We start from the raw sequence: 21,798 nt of genomic DNA, 5'->3' as shown, positions 1-21,798 counted from the left end.
AATGACTTAATCAAGACAAAGATGCAGGCAGTTAGAAATCAGATCTTTAAATGGGCTAAACTGTTATTACTTCCTTTTTTATTTTTATTATTTTCTTTAAACCACTAATTAACTAAAACTTATCCCATCACCAACTATGAGTAAAATATGTGACTACCCACTTAGTCCCTATACCTAAAACCATAAGTTCAGATGCTGGTTTGTCCCACGCTGATCTCACCACGTGGCTTCCTTCCATAGTCCGAGACCCCGCAGATGGTTTGCTCGCGCTGTTTCACCTTTGTGATCTGGAGGGAAACCACTAACTAACTAAAACTTATCCCATTACCAACTATGAGTAAAATATATGACTACCCATTTAGTTCCTACACCTAAAACCATAAGTCCAGAAGATTAATTTGTCCCACGCTGTTCTCACCAAGTGGTTTACTTCCATAGTTCCAGGCCCCGCAGACTGTTTGCTTGCACTGTTGTAGACCATGTGGTTTCAGGTTCCAGAGCCAGTTCGCTCGCGCCATTTCACCTTTGTGATCTGAGGGTGGATCCCAGGCTTGCCTTTTTTCCGGAGCAGAGCCGAACCGAACCGCAGGCATTGCCGCTTTGGGGTTGATTAGGTGCTTTTCGCAGCTTCTTTGCTGCTGGACGGGCTTCACTGCTGCCTTTTCTCCCCTCTGGGCGGCACTTTGGAACACCACAGCCACTGCAGCTTCCCGGCCACAGCTTCACATGGCACTTTTGGATGTCCAGAGTTCAAAGTTATTTAAACTAAAAGTCCAGTCCGAAATTTCCAAAGTCGAAATCCAAATTCAAGCCAAAGGTCATTCTCAGAAAATCAGTCCACTTTCAATAGTCTTTTTTCTGCTCCGTTTCCAATCTAGACTTTTAATCAGTCTTTGAGGAGGCCAAGGTTTTTGTTTATTGTAACAAAGTCTCAGTCCTGGGCCTGGGCCTGGGATGGAGGTGATGCAAGCTTCCATCACCTTTGTTTCAATGGCCTTTGAGCCCCCAGATGGGGTGTCGGCTATCTTTGAAAATTGTGGCACGTGGCCCAGGGTTTTGAGCTCAGTGAATCCCAAAAGAGCCAAAATGAAACTGAAAAGCAGAAATCTCACCATCATCGCTGTTTTTTTGGGTCCAGGATTCAAATCACAGTTTGAGCGCCATTTGTTGAATTAAATAATTAATGATGGATCTGGATGGAGGTGGATGGAGAGATTCTTCTCTGCCATCCAAAGACCATGTGGCTCTGCAACCCCCATTCAGCCGGCGGGTCCCAGGTTAGGTGAACGGTAGAATCAGACTCATCCAGAGACAGGCATCAGGAAGCATCAGCTTTATTCGTCCCTATCCACCACATGTGTGTGGCCTACATCATAACCTTTCAAGCACTAGTTATTCTTGGCCCTGCATCTTAACTCCTTTCAGCCATCTTTCTTTGACCTCCATGCTGGTCAAAGACCAAAAGGGCAAAGACCTCCAAAGGCCAAAAGGCAAAGACCCTAATCCCCTGGGTCAAAAACTTTATATAACCTTCCAAGACTACTCCCCGGAATGGGAGGGGTCTTGCAGATAAGGTTACACCTAATATTCAGTTCCCAAGACCACTCCCATAAAAGGGCGGGTCTCAGGGTGGAGTTACAAGATATCACTTCCTGATTACACTGAATGAAAGAGACTCTCAGAAAAGTCAATATACTCAATAAAGTTCCTTTGGCTAATATACGGAAGAACTCTAATTTTAAAATAAGATCAACTGACTTAACTCCAAGGTCAGTGCATTCACAGTTCTGTTTCTAATTATTTCATGATTTTATTTTCTTTAAGATATTAGAAAAACGACATCCTCCTCCTTCTCCTTCTTACTCTTTCTTCTTCTAAAAACACATGCACTCTGCCTCACATGTTGAGTAAATAAGTCAGGAGAAAAACTTTAAAAAAAAGATAGTAGAAATTTTCTGAGCTTCAGAGTAGCCATTTCTAAGCTTCAGAGTTCACAGTCTTATTTCCAATTCCCATACTTCACCTGAATAATGATATCACAACAGGTTCTCCCTAACATAAAAATGACCTGTGATTTTGTAGCTTGTAGATGTGAGTAAAAGTCTATATAGAAAAGTATCAATCTTAAAAATAAGACTGTTCGTGTATTAGAAGGTTTAACATTGTCAAGATAACAATCCTACCCAAAGTACTATACAGATATAATAGTGCTTATTATAATTATTAAAATAATCTATGACATTTTTAAGTAGACCAAATAGTATTAAAATTTATATCGAGTAATAAAATACCCTCAATAGCCAAAGTGGGAGGCTTTATCTTTCCGTTTTTAGATTACATTATAAAGCAATAGCAATCAAAATGGAGTGGTTGGAATCTTTATTCTTTATTTGACTCTAAGACCAATGAATTAGAACTGAGAGCCCAGTTTCTACGTCTGTCTGCCCACGCCTGTGCTTCTGAATCCCCGAAGGTTTCCTCAGAGGACTAGAGAGCACACCCGCAAAAAACTGCATTTCAAAGCTACTGAGTAAGTACATTCTTGCTGCGGGGGTCGCTGTCCAATAAGCTGAGGTCTCTGGCCTGTGGAGGCTCCGCCCTACTGTGCCTTTGTTCATTCTGAGGACTTCAGAAGAAACTTCTTCTATGTCTGTCTGCCCATACCTGTGCTTCTGAATCCCCGAAGGTTTCCTCAGAGGCTTACGGAGCGCACCCCAAAAAATTGCATTTTGAAGCTGCTGAGTAAGTACATTCTGGATATGGGGGTCGCTGTCCAATAAGCTGAAATATCTGGCCTGTGGAGGCTCCGCCCTGCTGTGCCTCTGTTCACTCTGAGAACTGTCAACTAGAGGCAGCAGAAGAGCACAGCCGCTTTGCTTCCCTTCACTTCAAGGCTTCACTTCGCTTTGCAGCCGCGCACTCTTTCAAAACAATGAACCCCAACAAAACACACAGGAAAAACCACACTACAAGCGTGACTCACAGGCAAACACCATGCACAGAGAATGAAGACGAAAGCTCGGATGACCTAATTAATTCCAACCACCTAATTAATCTTTCAGATAAGGAGTTTAGAATAGATATATGGAATATGTTCGTAGAACTCAAAAGAAGCACAGATCGGTATGAAGAGAACACAAATATAGAAATCAAAAAAACTCCAAACTGAAATAACAGATCTAAAAAACATGGTTGCTCAACTGAAAACCTCAATGGATAGCCTCACCAACAGGGTATCAGCAGCTGAGGAGAGAATCGGAGTACTGGAAGATGTGATGCAGAAAAACTCAACACAACAGAAGAAATTGGAAAAGAACCTTAAGACAAATGAACAGGCAATGGAAAAAGTACTCAAGGCATGTGAACAGATGAAAATAGAAGTCTTTGATAAACTTAACAGGAACAACATAAGAATCATTGGAGATCCAGAAACAGGAAGGAGATCTCCAGGAAGAATCAACTGTCAAAGACATCATCCAAGAGATACTCCGAGAGTTAAAGACTAAATGCAATCAAATCCTGCATGCCCGAAGAGTACCAGCTAAAAGAAACCCAAAGAAAAACACCCCAAGACAAATCCTCATTACAATGACAAATCCCATAGATAGAGATGGAATACTGAAAGCAGCAAGATCAAAAAGGGAAATTACATTCAAAGGAGCATCCCTAAGACTTACAGCAGACATGCCACAAGAAACTCTCAAGGCCAGAAGACAGTAGTGGGAAATTGTGACAAGACTGAATGAAATGGATGCCTCATCAAGAACACTGCACACTGCCTGACTCACATTCAGGTTTGAAGGAAGGATACATAGCTTCATGGATAAACAATAGCTCAGAAACTTCACAGATGATTAACCAGTCTTAAAGAAAAAACTCACAGGTCTATTCTAAGACAAGAGAGACCACCAAACACAGCAAACTTATCTACAAAGATGACATTAAATCCTATGACAATATCTCCCTCAATGTCAATGGATTAAATTCACCAATTAAAAAACACAGAGTGGCAAAATGGGTCAAAAAATGAATCCAACCTTCTGCTGCCTACAAGAAACACATCTGAATAGTCAGAACAAACAAACTAAAAATCAAAGGCTGGAGAAAAATCATCCAAGCAAACAACACCCTCAAAAAAGCTGGGGTGGCCATATTAATATCTGATGACACCAACTTTATACTCAGAAAATGGTAAGAGACAAATATGGACACTATGCACTAATCAAGGGATATGTACAACAGGAAGAAATTAGACTATTAAACATATGCACCCAATGAGAGACCAGCAAATTATCTAATACAATTACTGACAAATCTAAAAGAAGAAATCAATAATAACACAATCATTGTGAGAGACTTCAACACAGCCTTATAAACACTTGATAGGTCAACCAGTCTGAAACCCAACAAAAACATACTAGCCCTGAAAAGAGTTATGGAAGAAAGAGGACTAGTACATATATACAGGACACTCCATCCCAAAAAACCTGGATACACATTCTTTTCCAATGTACATGGGTCATTCTCCAGAATAGACTACATGCTGACACATAAAACATACCTCCATAAAATCAAGAGGATAGAAATCTTGCAGGCTACCTTTGCTGACCACAAGGCTCTGAAATTAGATGTGAACTACAAAGCCACACAGAAGAAAAACTTTAACAATTGGAAATTAAACACCCTGCTACTGAACAACAAGTGGGTCCAAGATAAAATCAAAAAGAAAATCAAAACTTTCCTGTAAACTGGGGCCGGGCGGTGGCGCAAAGAGGTAAGGTGCCTGCCTTGCCTGCGCTAGCCTTGGACGGACCACGGTTCGATCCCCCGGCATCCCATATGGTCCCCCAAACCAGGAGCGACTTCTGAGCGCATAGCCAGGAGTAACCCCTGAGCGTTACCGGGTGTGGCCCAAAAACCAAAAAAAAAAAAAAAACTTTCCTGTAAACAAATGATAATGAAGACACAAACTGCCAGAATCTATGGGACACAGGAAAAGCGGTCCTGAGAGGAAAATTTATAGCTCTACAAGCACACATCAGGAAGGAAGGAAGAAGGAGCATACCTGAAAAACTTAATGACGCAGCTCAAAAAATTAGAAAATAACCAACAAAAGGAACCAAAAATAGGAAGACAGAAGGAAATAACAAAGCTGAAAACAGAACTCAATGAAGTGGAAAACCAAAAAGCAATCCGAAAGATCAACAAAAGCAGAAGCTAGTACTTTGAAAAAATCAACAAGATTGATAGACCATTGGCAAAACTCACAAAGAAAGAGAGAGAGAGAAATATGATAACCCATTTTAGAAATGAAAAGGGGGAGATCACAACAGAAATTGCAGAGATCCAAAGGGTAATCAGAGACTACTTTGAGAAACTTTATGCTACTAAACATGAGAACCTATAAGAAATAGAAAAATTCTTGGACACTTATAACCTTCCAGATTTAAGTAAGGAGGATGTAGCATATCTAAACACCCTCATCACTACTGAGGAAATTGAAACTGTAATCAAACATCTGCCCCAAAAGAAAAGCCCAGGCCCAGATGGTTTTCCTAATGAATTTTTTCAAATCTTTCAAGAGGAGCTACTACCAATCCTAGCCAAGCTCTTCCATGAAATTGAAAAAACAGGAACACTCCCAAACAGCTTTTATGAAGCCAACATCACCTTGATACCAAAACCAGACAGAGACGCTGCCAAAAAAGAAAATTACAGACCAATATCCCTGATGAATGCTGATGCAAAGATCTTCAACAAAATCCTGGCAAATAGGATCCAATGCATCATTAAGAAGATCATACACTATGACCAAGTAGTTTTCATCCCAGGAATGCAAGGATGGCTTAGCATCCGTAAATCTATCAACATCATACACAACAGCAACAACAAGAAAAATAAAAATCACATAATAATATCAATAGATGCAGAGAAAGCATTTGATAAGGTCCAACACCCATTCTTGATCAAAACTCTCAGCAAGATGGGAATGGAAGGAACCTTTCTCAATCTAGTTGAAGCCATCTACCACAAGCCAATGGCAAATATTATCCTCAATGGAGAAAAACTAAAAGCCTTTCCTCTAAATTCTGGTACAAGACAAGGCTGTCAGCTCTCAGCACTTCATCATAGAACTGGAAGTTGTTGCTATAGCGATCAGGCAAGAAAAAGATATCAAGGGAATCCAGATAGGAAAGGAAGAAGTCAAGCTCTCATTGTTTGCAGACGACATGATACTCTACTTAGAAAACCCTAAAGACTCTACCAAAAAGCTTCTAGAAACAATAGATTCATATAGCAAGGTGGCAGGCTACAAAATGAACCTACAGAAATCAGTGGCCTTTTTATACACCAGTAATGATAGGGAAGAGATGGAAGTAAGGAAGGCAATCCCATTCATAATAGTGCCACACAAACTCAAATATCTTGGAGTCAACTTAACCAAAGACATGAAGGACCTATACAAAGAAAACTATAAAGCCCTGCTCCAAGAAATAAGAGAGGACCCACGGAAATGGAAACACATACCCTGCTCATGGATTGGCAGGATTAACATCATTAAAATGGCAATACTCCCCAAAGCATTATACAGAGTTAATGCAATCCCTTAAAAATACCCATGACATTCTTCAAAGAAGTGGATCAAAAACTTATGAAGTTCATCTGGAACAATAAACACCCTCGAATAACTAAAGCACTCATAGGGAAAAGGAAAATGGGAGGCATTACTTTCCCCAACTTTAAACTGTACTACAAGTCAATAGTTATCAAAACAGCATGGTATTGGAATAAAGACAGACCTTCAGATCTGTGGAATAGGCTTGAGTTCCCAGAGAACTTTCCCCAGACATACAATTACCTAATTTTTGACAAAGGAGCAAGAAATCCTAAGTGGAGCAGGGAAAATCTCTTCAACAAGCGGTGCTGGCAGAACTGGTTAGCCACTTGCAAAAAAGTGAACATAGACCTCCAGTTAACATCATGTACGAAGGTAAAATCCAAATGGATTAAAGACCTTGATATCAGACCAGATACCATAAGGTATATAGAACAACATGTCGGTAAAACACTCCATGGCATTGAGACTAAAGGCATTTTCAAGGAGGAACCTGCACTTTCCAAACAAGTGGAAGCAGAGATCAACAGATGGGAATACATTAAACTGAGAAGCTTCTGCACCTCAAAAGAAATAGTGCCCAGGATACAAGAGTCACCCACCGAGTGGGAGAAACTATTCACCCAACACCCTTCAGATAAGGGGCTAATATCCAAAATATACAGGGCACTGACAGAACTTTACAAGAAAAAAAACATCTAATTCCATAAAACAAATGGGGAGAAGAAATGAACAGACACTTTGATAAAAAAAGAAATACAAATGGCCAAAAGACACATGAAAAAATGCTCCTCGTCACTAATCATCAGGGAGATGCAAATCAAACCAACAATGAGATACCACCTCACACCACAGAGATTGGCGCACATCACAAAGAATGAGAACAATCAGTGCTGGCGGGGATGTGGAGAGAAAGGAACTCTTATCCACTGCTGGTTGGAATGCTGTCTAGTACAGCCTCTATGGAAAGCGATATGTAGATTCTTTCAAAATCTGGAAATTGAGCTCCCATTCGACCCAGCTATTACACTCCTAGGGATATACCCTAAGAACACAAGAATACAATTCAAGAATACAATACAAAAACCCCTTCCTCACACCTATTGCAGCACTATTCACAATAGCCAGGCTCTGGAAACTACCAAGATGCCCTTCCACAGACGAATGGCTAAAGAAACTGTGGTACATATACACAATGGAATATTATGCAGCCGTCAGGAAAGATAAAGTCATGAAATTTTCCTATATATGGATGTACATGGAATCTATCATGGTGAGTGAAATAAGTCAGAGGGATAGAGAGAGATGCAGAATAGTCTCACTCATCTATGGGTTTTAAGAAAAATAAAAGTCATTTTTGTAACAATCCTCAGAGACAATTAGAGGAGGGCTGGAACACCAGCTCACTCCATGAAGCTCCCCACAAAGAGTGGTGAGTACAGCTATAGAAATAACTACACAGAGAACTACCATAATCAAGTGAATGAATAAGGGAACTGGAATGCCTGTCTGGAGTACAGGTGGGGGGGGTGGGATGGAGGGAGATTTGGGACATTGGTTGTGGGAATGTTGCACTGGTGAAGGGAGTGTTCTTTACATGACTGAAACCTAATCTCAATCATTTATGTAATCAAGATGTTCAAATAAAGAGGAAAAAAAAAAGAAAAGAAAAATAATTAATGTTCCTGGGGCTAGAGTGGTGTTGCAAGCGGTAGGGCATTTGCCTTGTACATGCTAACCTAGGATGAACCGAGGTTCCATCTCGCAGCATCCCCTATGGTTCCCCCAAGCCAGGGGCAATTTCTGAGTGCATAGCCGGAAGTAACCCCTGAGCATCACTGGGTGTGTCCCATAAGAAAAAAAGTAATGTTCCCTACTCCTAGATAGGAAAATAGTTGCAGGTAAATATAGAGCTCTGTTTTTTTTGAAGAGTTCTGAAATATGCATATTTCTTGGTAATATGCTTTACATTTCCACATCAGACTTCCAATGCAAATACAGGGATAAAATTATTCATTCTTACTTTTGTTATCTGACACTAGTTGGCATAGTAGCAATAACAAATGGTCAAGCAAGTTGTGGAAAGGTAGAATGACCCAGGTATAGAAAACAATGGACAGAAGAATATAGGATAATATTCTGTCAGAGTTGCTAAAATATAGACAGTCCTATGTATTTATAATTTTGAAGAAATGGTTAAATAACTAATATTTAAATAATTAAAAGGGAGTAGGAAAAGAAAATAAGGTGAACAATGATTCTAATTATTGTCATCCTTAGTATTATTCTACACCTGGATTTCTATTTCCAAGATTGCTGATATTGTTAATTTATTCTAAGCCATGTTTAGAATTCATCATGCTAAATATTGATAACTACATTTTAAGAGAAAACTGTATTTCACAGGATCGTATTTTGTTGCTGTTATTGTTTTCATTTTATTTTGTTTGTGATCACAGTAACAGCCCATAGTAAAACTTAGTGTCCCAGGAATGAAGAGAATAGCTGCAAATTTCATGATTGCATCATTACTTACAGCCATGTAGTACTCATTGTTTATATGTATCACATCTTCATTATTTTCTCTAGTCTCAGGTGCATTGGTGAAAATTTTAAAAAAGGACAGAACTAAATATCCAAGCAAAGTCAACAATGAAATCAAGAAACCCCTATCTAAATTTTAAATGAGCTTGTTATATTGGCAGGCTGGGGACAAAGAATGGTATTTTGAATACACTTTGGGAACATGGTAAAGGGAGGTAGACAATGGTGGTGGAACTGACCCTGATTCATTGTATGTCTGAAATCCAACTATGAGGATTTTGTAAAAATTGGTTTCAATAAAATAAAATCAAAGAAAAAAAAAAAGAACTGAGAGCCCAGTGACAGATATTCAGGTAAATAGTCAAATAATATTTGACAAAAGTGTTAACAGCTTGAAATAGGACAAGAAAATCTTCTTCAATAAATAATGTTGGGAAAACCAGTTGCATGTAAAAAAATTAATAACTAAGATTCCTTTATCACACTACACACAAAGTTGAATTGAAATGGATTAAAGAGTTCAATATTAGACATGAACTCATGTTATATTTGTAAAACATAAACAAAATAATGACATTGAATCTAGATAGATTTTCAGTTATTCAATGTCTCTGGCCATGCAAAGAGAAGTAAAGATTTAAAAAAAAAATGGACTAGGGACCGGAGAGATAGCACAGAGGTGTTTGCCTTGCAATCAGCCGATCCAGGACCTAAGGTGGTTGGTTTGAATCCCGGCGTCCCATATGGTCCCCCATGCCTGCCAGGAGCTATTTCTGAGTAGATAGCCAGGAGTAACCCCTGAGCACCGCCAGGTGTGGCCCCCTCAAAAAAAAAAAAAAGAAAAGAAAATGGACTAGATAAAATTTAGAAATTTCTGCACCACAAATGAAATAACACCAAGAGTGAAAAGACAGCAGACAGACTGGGAGAAAATATCTATCACCAATTTAATAAAGGATTAATTTTCAAGATAAAGGGTTAATTCCCAAGATATATAAAGGACTGGCAAAACTTAAGAAGAAAAAAAATCAATAAATCCCATCTCTCCAAATGGGTAAAGTGATGAACAAATATTTCTTCAAAGAATAAGTATATGAAAAATGTAATCATTAATATCCAGAGAAATGCAAATCAAAACAACAATAAAATATTATCTCACACTAGTGAGAGTACAAAAATCACAAAGATGAGAACAGAGAGTGTTGGCATGAGTGTAGAGAACCAGTGCTTCTCAATTTTATGTCATGCCTCCCTAGAAAGAAGAAAACATTTTTCATGACCCCCACATGACTGTAAATAGTACCTTTATTAAGAAAAAACTTTAACCTGCAAAACAAAAATATGTAAAATAATTTGAGCTGATTTTTTTTAACCAGATGTGATGTCTGGATTAATGGCTACAATGAGCACGTTTTGCAATGCATAGCTTTTCGAAGCGGGGTTTGAAGCAGGACACAGCAACTCTCAGCTCCAGAGACGTACAGAGATATAAACATGGGGCTTAACTTGTTATGACAATGTTTGCAGAGGTCAAAAGCGCCCCGTCCCACTATCTGAGAAGCACTGGTGTAGAGAAATGGGAACCTTCATCTACTGCTGGTGGGGTTGTCAACTGGTCGAACAATATGGAATATGCAAACAATATGTACTTTTCAAAAATAAGAATTGAACTTCTGAATGACCCAGCAATCCCACTTCCAGACATCTACTTCAAAACCCTAAAAACAAATTTTAGAAAAAACATTTGCATTCTAATGTTCATTGTAGTACTGTTCACAATAGACCAAATTTGAAAACAAACCAAGAACAAATAAAAATCTACATAGAATAAAAATGTACATATATAGTAATATATAGATATTATTTTATATATACTATTTAATATATTAAAGTACTTATACTATTACTAAGCTCTAGAAAAGTTAAAAGCAAGTAATTTGCATGATAGGTATGGGACTAGAGGGTATCATGCTAAACAAGCCAGTGGAAGAAGAGACAGGTACAGAATGATCTCACTCATGGTGAGATCTTTCCCTCTTTAGGGAAAAAAACATGGTCAGGAACAACAGAAACTGAGTAGAGTTAACCATGGCAATGATAAGTAGAGGTGTGGGAGGGCTATTGTGGCAAGAAAGGAGAGGAGAGGGAGAACCCTAACAAAATGGGACACTTTGATATTGGTGGAGTTTTACAATATTGTATGCATGAGTCTCTAACATTCACAGTGTTGTAAAATTGAAGTCACAGTGACTAAAAGAAAAAATAAACTGTGTCAAAGAATTTGCAAAACTGACTGAAACTATAAACCTTTTAAATGTAGTCTAAAATAAGTGAAAATTCCTTTCAAAATAAAAATGTTAACTATCTTACAATGCAGCAAGTCAAAGCCACAGTATTTGTCTAAATAATATGAAGAGATGTTAAATATATATATCTACCTTTATATAATAAAAGCATTATTTATAATAACTAATTCATAAATGCAAGGAGAACTAGATAGGGAAGCCATAGGATATACCCTCAATGAAATTCTACTCAATTTTTTAAAAATAAAAAATTGTTATTTTTGTGACACTGATGGAACTTGATTTCAATGAATAAAAAAAGTGGATGACAATTACAAGATAAATTTTATCATACACGGAACACCAGTAACCATAGAAAATGAACTAGCAATTATATGAAAAAAAAATAACTTCAACAGTGAATAATATGTTATCAGCAGAAGGATAGGGGAGCTGGAAAGAATAAAGGGGTTAATTTGGTAGTGAAAAATTTATATAATATTAAACTTCATGGGTGTGAAATATATATAAATATATTTATATATTGAGGTGTGATTGAAATACTGAAATATGTATATACAAATATTATACTCTTGAAAAATAAGTCAATAGTAAATCAAAAACTTTATAAAAAATTATGAAGGTTCTTAATCTACAATCAATAATCTTAAAATGCATACACTCTGAAAACTTAAGAGACCTACATTTTGGGATCTTCACAAAGAAGATCTAGTCCCATTGTAATTCCAATTTAAAAAGTTTATATATGAAAGCATCTCAAGTTTCCTCACTTTTGGCCCCAAAAGTTTTTAGTAGCACATTTTTTTCATTCATCTCATTGTGAAATAAACATTTTAACAGGGCTCCAAAAACTTTTAAAAGATTAAAAGGCACAATTTATTCTTAGAATCACTATCATAAAATTAGGGCCCAAGCTTCAGATTTGAATAACATGCATCAAATATAAGAAGAATATACATATAGCCCTACACTGAGGAATAAAGAGAATTTCTATGAGAACTGTGAAGGGAATGGTAATAACAATGTGTATATGCAATTCAATTTCAATATGCAATTCAATTCTAATTGAACTGATTGGTGTCTCATAACATATACTAGAAGTATCCTGAATTCCAGAAATATAATCTAAGTCTTGACTTTTCTCATGAAACACCAATCTACAAAAAGAAATTATCCCATTCTATACTTATCAGAAAGATAATAAATAGTGTGATGGTTCTTGGGCAGCACTTAACATTATAACCAACTTAAGCAGTTCTTTATTGAGTCGAATGAACACAGTGGTGCTTCTCCTAGGAATCAAGCTATAAGAAACTATTATTGCAAAGATTAAATGTTCCAAGTTGAAAACTATAACCCCTGATGACTACATATACTTGTCTTTAGAAATGAATCAACAATTTGTTTCTTTATAGTAGAAAAGCTTATAAGGAATATGAAAAGCATTCTAAGTGGCCATTTCTCTTCTAAAAGTATTAACAATATCACACAGCAAGGTAACACTTCTTTTCTCATATTTAGTAGGACATATTTGCTACATGACATCTTAGCGTAAGGAGAGAGAGCACTTCAACAGTGACTAATTTTCCATAAAGCAGAGTCCAGTAAGTATATGAGTAGTAAGTGTATGAGTCTGTATATGAGTAAGTATATGACTAGTAAGTATATGAGTCTGTGTGTGCATTACATTGGGGTAAACATTAAAATATTACTCATTTATTTTTTCTTTTTACTTTTCCGTCCATATCTGGCAATACTAAATGCTTACTCTTCACTCTGCACTCAACAATTTCTCCTGCTGGGCCTCTGAGGACCATAAAGGAATTGTGGATCAAACCAGGGTCAATTGACTTCAGGTAAACAGCATACCTGCTGTACTTACTTCCAGCCCCAGATTTTATTCCTATTCTAGACTTATCCTCATATATAAAATAAGCATTTATACTGTTATAAATATGTTTTATTAAAACTTTGGATATAAACTGATCATAGAAAAATTTTATTGCTTTCCAATAAAGTAGTATATTTGATTGAAATATTTTAGCTATGAGAATACAGCTAAACTTTTGCTATTTTTCCAATTTCATATATATACATATATATAGACACATTTTATTTAATTGGCTAAATTTTTTTTATTATGAATTATGAGAACAAAAGATGCAAAGAAAGAGGATAAGGTAAAGTTACAGTGGAAGGACAATCACCCATAACATAATTATCTGAAGAAGTCCCCTTGCTGATATCTTAACTTTGAACTTTCACCAAAGAAAGTTAAGATAAATAAAACAGAATCCATGTGCAATTACTTTTTCCCTCAAGTCCCCAGATTGTAGCACATTATAATATTTCTTAACAGCACACAAGGCAATCTAAAGCCATCAAACTTACGTAACTCCTTAAACATTAGAGGCATAGTATTTTTTACATTTCCATGTACATGCATATTAGCTTAAGTTAACCTCAAATTTTAAGTGGGTGTGTTTTAAGGATTAGAGTCAAAGGAGCACAGTAAAAACGGTGTTAGAGTGGCAATTGTTGTTTGCATAGGCCCACCAAAATATGAGAGGCATGGAAAGGAATAGCCTTGGCCTAAATACAAAGAGATCCTACCCCTGAAGTTTCCTGGCATAAGACCAGCTCTAGGCCTCAGGAAAGTTATCGTTCGCTCCAAGACATTGTCCATAGCGTAATTGGCTAAATTTTTTGATGGAATACTATAATATGACCAACTCCAAAAATATTTCTAAATAAGTTTTAGGCATTTGGAGTGGGGTGGGGGTAAGGAGAGAGTTTGGGCTACATTCATGCGTAGTCAGGATTTACATTAGTTAGTACTCAGGGACCACATGTGGTGCCAGGGATAGAAACAGGGATAGAGACAGCCCAGTGCAAGGAAAGCACCATAACCCTCAAGACTATCTCTCTGATTAGTCACTAGGCATTAAAAAAAAAAAAAAGACAAATTTTAAAAAGACAAATTAAGGGCTAAAGAGATAGCACAGCAAATAGGGCATTTGCCTTGTACATGTCCGACCCAGATTCAACCCTTGCCAACCTTTATGGTCTCCCAATCCACACGAGTGACCCTTAAGCACAGTCCCCCAACCTAGGAGCGATTTCTGAACGCATAGCTGGGAATAACTCCTGAGCATCACGGGGTGTGGCAAAAAAATAAACAAAAAAAATTTTTTTAAATAAAATAAAATAAAATTCTGAATTGTCAAACCACATCATTTCCAAATATTAGAATACACTACTGAAAATAGAAAGCAGCTATTTTCCAAAAGTCTCAATAATGCTTAAAACCTAAGAATAAGAAAACTAAACCATTCCCATATTTTATCATCTACCCACTAGCCAGTAAGTAATTCATCCCCATCCCTCTCAAAATCACAGCTTTTCCAATCAGCATAGTTTATAATCATTTATCATCATCTTTTATCATCGTTTCTCCCCACCTAGCTGGGGACAAAGCTTCATGTGAAACAGTGACCTAGTCTTACATGTTTCTGGTCAAAGCATCCATCCACCTTCCTGGGGAAATGACTCCATGCATGGGAATATGCATCTGTCATTCCACCCGAGACTACAGGCAGTGATGTAACTCATACCTGCGGCAGGGCGGAGTTGAGCTGCCTCTGCAGAGAGTCGCGATCATAAATGACATCCTGCAGCCGCTGCTGGGCCAGCGACAGGCTCTCCTGGGTCTCCCGGAGGGTGTCGAGCAGGCGGTCCCGCTCATCCAGCATATTCACCATCAGCTGCTCGAAGTGGGAGTCCGAGTCTGAGCCGCTGCTTTGGGACCCCCTTTGGCTCATAGGGGTGTCCTCGTTAATCGTGGGCATCACTTCGCACATCATTGCTTCAAGAAAGGCAAAGAAGGAAGAGGCTTAGCACAGATTTCCCAAACTGCCACGTGAGCTTAGGCTCACTAGCTCGCACCAACAGGATGAAATAGGGTGACCTCAATGAAAGTTGACTATTTGACCCGCTCCCCAAAATTATTGCCTCCTCTTTTTCATGCTAATCACATTTTCTTTCTACAAAAATAGTTTGATTTCACCTACTTCTTTCCCCGCTCTTATCCCACCAAATTCAATTAATAGTAATACTTTATTCCAGTTAATTGATCCCCTTTCATTCCCTGCAAGTTTCCAAATCCATGACAGTGAATATTTCTTTCTTGCCCTTATTTTTTCTATGAGGAACAACAAACATAATGGATGGCTCTAAATGACAGGAAATAAATGATTTTTTGGGGGGTGTCACACCCGGCAGTGCTCAGGGGTTACTCCAGGCGCTAGGCTCAGAAATCACTCCTAGAAGGCTCTGGAGACCATATGGGATGCCAGGATTCGAACCACCATCCTTCTGCGTCTAAGGCAAACAACTTACCACTGTGCTATCTCTCCAGCCCCAAAGTAAATGATTTTTGAGTGAAAAATAATTAATTTTGCTGATTCCATTTAGAAAACCAATTGACATATGCACTGTATACATTTACTTTATTTTTTTTATACAGATACTTCTTTTATCACACTAGTTTAAGGCTTCTTGGCACTAAAAATCTGAGTTTATTGTTTAAGAATGCTGTCTCCTATATTTCTATAATATTCTGCACTAAGTAGATAAGTGTTACTGACTGAATTAAACATGAGCTTTATAAAATAGACTGAGGTGTATAAATTTGTTTAGGCTATTATACTACTAATTACACTTAATATTCATTTCTCTCTCCAGTAATATGCATTCTTTTCCATCTAAATAAATACTATCACAATTAAATATTACACAAAGCAGATGTAACAAATTACATTAAGTAGTAACTTCACATCTTAACTGCTAATCCCAAACATCTAGACATTAGGTCAACAAACTATCACAATATTTATTAATATATTTTAAATGCATAATACAAGCATTTACTTATGATACTGAACTACTAAGGCACTATATTACAAATCAGAAGTTACCTCATGGGGCCTGGGATAGCACAGCAAGTAAGGTGTTCACCTTGCATGTGGTCAACCTAAATTCAATCCCCTGCATCCTGAGCCTTCTAAAAGCAGTGATTTCTGAGCACAGAGCCAGGAGTAATCCTGAGGGCCAATGGGTGTAGCCCAAAAGCCAAAGAAAGAAAAAAAGTTACCTCATATTCGCTTTCCCACCCCCCCTGGTTTTGTGGTCATACCCAGTGGTGCTCAGGGGTTACTCCTCGCTCTGGTCTCAGGAATCACTTCTGACAGGCTTGAGGGACCATATGGGATGCCTGAGATCCAACCATGGTAGGCTCCATGTAAGGCATGGATTGCTATGCATCGCTCCCATCCCTCATATTCTCTTTTATCTCTATATTATGTTTAAAAAAGTAAAGTCCATCTTGGTTTCAGATGTACTAAAGCCAGAATCTATTAATTAGAGGGCTTGGTTTTGTAGAAGGCTCGTTTAAGAAAAGCTGGTTGGCTGTTGATCTTAGAGCATTCTTGAGTTTGATAATGCAAGGTCAATTCATTTTTCTGCTTACATATTAATAACCTCGAGGAAATATTTCTGGTGATATTTTCAATAAAATGTCAAGCCTTAACAACTCAATAGTTAATTACTTTTCATGTGACTCATCATACAAATTGAGTTACTGAGGAGAGAAATTCAATTTTCTGTGAATAATTTAGTTAAGGCCCACTTAAAAGTAGAGAAAGTTTTGTAAAAATAAAGTATTTGTGATGGTCATCTCATTTAAAAGTAATAAATAGTGGGGGTAAAAATGTAGGTTAATTTAACGTAGTGCTATATATTATTGTTCATCATTGAAAACACTGAAATACCTAAACTCAATTTGTTCAATTTCTTATTTCCCCTAAAATGCACACCACAACAGATACCTAGGTTTTATTTTATTTTATTTTAAAATAAATGGGCACACATGTCCATTCATACTCATATATTGATATTATTGCTAACTATTGAATTACAAATATTTCTTTTACTTTTTAATTTGAATTTTATTTAAACATTATCACAGAGATATGAAGGAGACTTATATTTCTAACCATTAAGAATTTTTGCCACAGGAATAAAAATGATACCACATATTTGTATCTTTAAAATAATTAGTTTCAGGGCCAGAGCGATATAGCATATCAGGTACAGCGTTAACCCTGCATGCAGCTGACCCTGGTTCAATCCCTAGCATCCCATATGGTACCTTGATTCTGCCAGGAGTAACTTGAGCACAGAGCCATTACTAACCCCTGAGTGTTGCTGGACTTGGCAAATAAATAAATAGTTCCCAAGCATACCTAAATTCTACAACTGGACAGCTGTGTCATTATGAGATATTATAATCAGGAGTCAATTAATGTATCTATTGGTGATAGTTAATGTTAAAACAAATTTCTAGGGGCCGGAGCAATAGCACAAGCTATAGGGTGTTTGCCTTGCATGTGGCCGACCCAGGACGAACTTGGGTCCGATTCCTGGCATCTCATATTGTCTCCCATGCCTTCCTGGAGCGATTTCTGAGCACAGAGCCAGGAGTAACCCCTGAGTACCACCGAGTGTAACCCAAAAACAAAACAAAACAAAAAATTATTTAAGAATAGTATGATTGTGACAATGTATGCTCAATACTTGCAAGATTTAAATTCTAGTTTTCTTTAAATATGCTTAAATCTATTTTAAAATTATATCCTTCTGAAAAGAAATTCAATAAGCTATCTCCACACTGGATTGCTTGTAATAACCTTAAGTTTTAAGGAAAAAATATAGTTAGGGTGATCCTTTTCTCAGTTATAATTTTCTCCTGAATATACTATACGAATTCTACCAAAGACAAATGGTCACCAGAGAACATTTAGAAAGTCACCAATTTTAGGTACTTCTTTAAGCATCAGAATTAGTCAGTTAAAAGGTGCTGTGATGAAAAGCAGCATAAGAATTTAAAAACTCTTATACAGCTACAGTCAAAAGATCTTAATTTAATTCTACTCCAGAGGCATGTAAACCAGTGCAAATCACTCCCCCTCTCCCAACTTCTGTTTCCGCTGCTATAAAGTAGGAACAGTCACCAATCCTAAAACAAATAATAATACAATCAAGCCTGTGAGATTCCATTGGGATCACATAGCAAAGTTCAAGTTATTACACATGCAAGAACCCATTTTAATGATAATGTTACTAACATTTTCCTTGCAGAAAGAATATTTTATCTATGATTCAGTTTCGATACCTGAAGGTGTTATTCAGGGAGCTTCCTCATAACTCTTGAAATCCATTGGAATGGGGTTTTGTAAAGGGTGGGGGAGGGGGACAATTCAACACTGTTAAAAAGTTTCTTAGGAAATAAGATGAATCTATACAGCGTTTTCTTTCACAATCAGTCATCGAAACTGAGTGAATCAAATGTATCCTCATTAAAATTTAGTTGAAAAAAATGTCTGCCATTTTCACAAATTAGCGATGTTTCTTGCAATAGAGCTTACATTCTGTATAACATAAATTACAAAATACAATCTAAACCTTAAATAGAGTATAACTTACTCAGTGAAGGATTATTTGGGGCGAGCTCATTTGATAGTGATAGTCTTTATTGATATAAAAATCCTCATAGAATGGATAACATGAAACAAGATGTACTCTCCAGAAAGCAATACTAAATCATAAGTGTATTTTACCCCTTTAGAACACTTTTTAACTTTGCACTCATTTTAGTAATAAAAGCTGCATAGTATCACATAATTTGAACAAGAAGAAGAAGAAGAAGAAGAAGAAGAAGAAGAAGAAGAACAAGAAGAAGAAGAAGAAGAACAAGAAGAAGAACAAGAACAAGAAGAACAAGAACAAGAACAAGAAGAACAAGAAGAACAAGAAGAAGAAGAAGAAGAACAAGAACAAGAACAAGAAGAACAAGAACAAGAAGAAAAGAAGAAGAAGAAGAACAAGAAGAAGAACAAGAACAAGAACAAGAAGAAAAGAAGAAGAAGAAGAAGAAGAAGAAGAAGAAGAAGAAGAAGAAGAAGAAGAAGAAGAAGAAGAAGAAGAAGAAGAAGAAGAAGAAGAAGAAGAAATTGGACATAGTAACAGTTTGGTTTGGTATATGCCCTTTGTCACCTCCTTGCAAAGTCAATGGGATGAATTACGTTTTGCTCTGCAAAATGTTGATGCCTCATTCGCTAAACAGCAGACAGGTCAAGACTTAATTGGATGCATTGCTTATTTTGTTGAAAATTATTCTAAATCTGGTTAGGTTGATGATCCCAATACTTAAATTCAGCTGAAAGCATTTAATGCCAGGAAAACCACTCCCTGTTCATTCTTAGTACATAACCTTGAGTATCTCCTAAACCTCCCTGATTTTGAAATACACATTTTGAATGTCTTCTGGATTCATTCATGACTAAAGACTGGACCTTTTAAGATTCAGTGTTCCTTCACATAAATCATTCAAGTAGTATCTAATTCATGTAAAATAGATTTGGGGGAGGTTTATTAATCACTTTATCCAAACAGATCACTCTACTCTAGACTCTCTTCGAGATAAAGGTGCAATTACTCTTGAGTTTCTTTGGGAAAAATTTACCAACCCAGCTCCACATCAGCGAATACACCAGGAGCCACCGAAGTGAGAGATATCCTAGCCATTGTCTGATTACATTAGAAAAATATTCCTCCCCCTACTTAACTCTTTGAAATCCTGGGCCCTCGAGAAAGATTAAAACCATCTTCAGAGGAAGCAATTTGTACTTTCTGGAGTAGGGCATATTTGCAGCCGGCCTCAGAGCCAATCCAACCTACCTACACTACCAGCCAGGGCCGGCCTGGCCACACCCCCAGAACCTTAAAGAAGTTGACTTCCTAATTCCCATAGCAAAGTGCATCCAGCACCCCTGAGACACCGAGTAGGGCGGGGAGGCGGTGGAGAAAGAGAAAGACCCTGAGGTGTGCAAGAAAAAAAGGTTAGAAGAGCAATTGTCAAAGAAGAATTTGAATCACTTCTTCCCTGGGGGCAGGTGGGGTTGGGAAAATAGAGGGAGGGGGACATTTAATAACAACAATAGCAATAACAATAACAATATAACAGCAACAATAATAAAGCGTGAGGCCCAAATCCAATTTCGGTACCTAATGTCTGTGATTCCGGGTCCTGCTCCTTCCAATTCTCAATGACAAGCGCCGCAGGCTCGAGCTGGACTCGAGGAAAGGCTCACCCCAGGCACCCCTGGACCATTTCCCTTCGCCCCGGAGGAGAACGGCTGAGCAGCTCAGACCCAGGCGGTCTCCGGCGCCACCCCGGCTCCCGGCCCTGCGGCTCGGCGAGGCTGCGCCCGAGCATCTTGCCGCGGCTCCATGGGCGAGCCCCGAGCAGCGGCGTCCAGGGGCAAAAATGGCATATTACAAATTTTGCTTTGGGAAGCAGAGCTCGGCTCAGACCATTGTGGGAGCCAGCAGAGGGGGGGTGGCGCCTCTTAAAGCCGCCGCGCGTGCGCCTAGAGGGAGTTGGGGGGCGAAGGGTGGCATCTGCAGAAACTTAAGCCGGAAGGTCTGTCCCCAACCCAGCCCGAGGAAGCCCGGCTTTGGGGGGGTCAGGCAGAGGGGTTCGGAGGACGGGAGTTCTCACCTCCTGCGCTTCTCCCACCTGGAGCAGCCTCCGCCCCGTGAGCCCCCACCCCCCGAGTTGCAGGCTACAGCGGAGACTTGCAGAGCCCCAAGATGCCCCGGGCCGCGAGGAGCAGGGCTGGTCCCCTGCAGACACGCAGCCCTCGGCACACTCGGTTCACTTAAAAAGAGTTGCAAAGGGGGGCGGGGGTGACCCCCACTTCAGCCCTCCACCGCCTCCTTTTTTGCCTTCCCGACCCTCCCACTTTGTTTGTTTGCTTGCTTTTGGAAAGCGTCGAGGCTGGCCCGGCGGGAGGAACCAACCTGCAGTAGGAGCCCCGAGGATGCTACAGCATCTCCCCAGCCCGCTGCAGCTGCGGCCGCCGCTCCGCTGGTCGCCCCTCCCCTCTCCTCCCAGCCCACGCGACGAGTCCCCCTTCCTCCGCCTCTCCGCCTCCACCTCCTCTTCCTCTACGACCAGGGCTTCCCCTGGAAGCCGCTACAGTGGTTTCCACCAGCCCTGAAATAAATTCTGAAGTAATCACGTCTGTGATCTCCTCCCCACGCACACGCGCTCCCCGGGACATGCGGCCGCCCCTCGGTGCCGGCAGGGCCGGGGAGGGAAGGTGCAGCGGGAGGTGCGGAGGGCGCTCCCGCACAATGGGCGAATGGGGGCGGAGAAGAAAGTCGGGAGCGCTGCTGGGCGGGAGGGTGAGGAGGGTGCACCGGCGAAGG

The 21,798-nt window shown here is 38.9% G+C and overlaps 1 protein-coding gene across 4 annotated transcripts in view; it reads right to left on the bottom strand.

The window, feature by feature from the left end:
- Window positions 1–21,043, bottom strand: part of PPFIA2 (PTPRF interacting protein alpha 2) — a 452,934-nt gene extending 431,891 nt beyond the window's left edge. For all 4 annotated transcript variants that reach the window (XM_049783353.1, XM_049783355.1, XM_049783354.1 and 1 more), the window contains exons 1-2: window positions 20,590–21,043; window positions 15,081–15,331 (exon numbers count right to left, since the gene is read on the bottom strand). In XM_049783353.1, coding sequence (XP_049639310.1) covers window positions 15,081–15,329 — 249 coding nt within the window. In that variant the 5' untranslated portion in view covers window positions 15,330–15,331; window positions 20,590–21,043. The remainder of the gene's footprint in view (window positions 1–15,080; window positions 15,332–20,589) is intronic.
- Window positions 21,044–21,798: the final 755 nt, after the last annotated feature.

The sequence above is a fragment of the Suncus etruscus genome, chromosome 11 (genome assembly GCF_024139225.1).
Source record: "Suncus etruscus isolate mSunEtr1 chromosome 11, mSunEtr1.pri.cur, whole genome shotgun sequence".
Classification (NCBI taxonomy): Eukaryota; Metazoa; Chordata; class Mammalia; order Eulipotyphla; family Soricidae; genus Suncus; species Suncus etruscus.
This window is presented reverse-complemented; position numbering and strand designations above follow the sequence as displayed.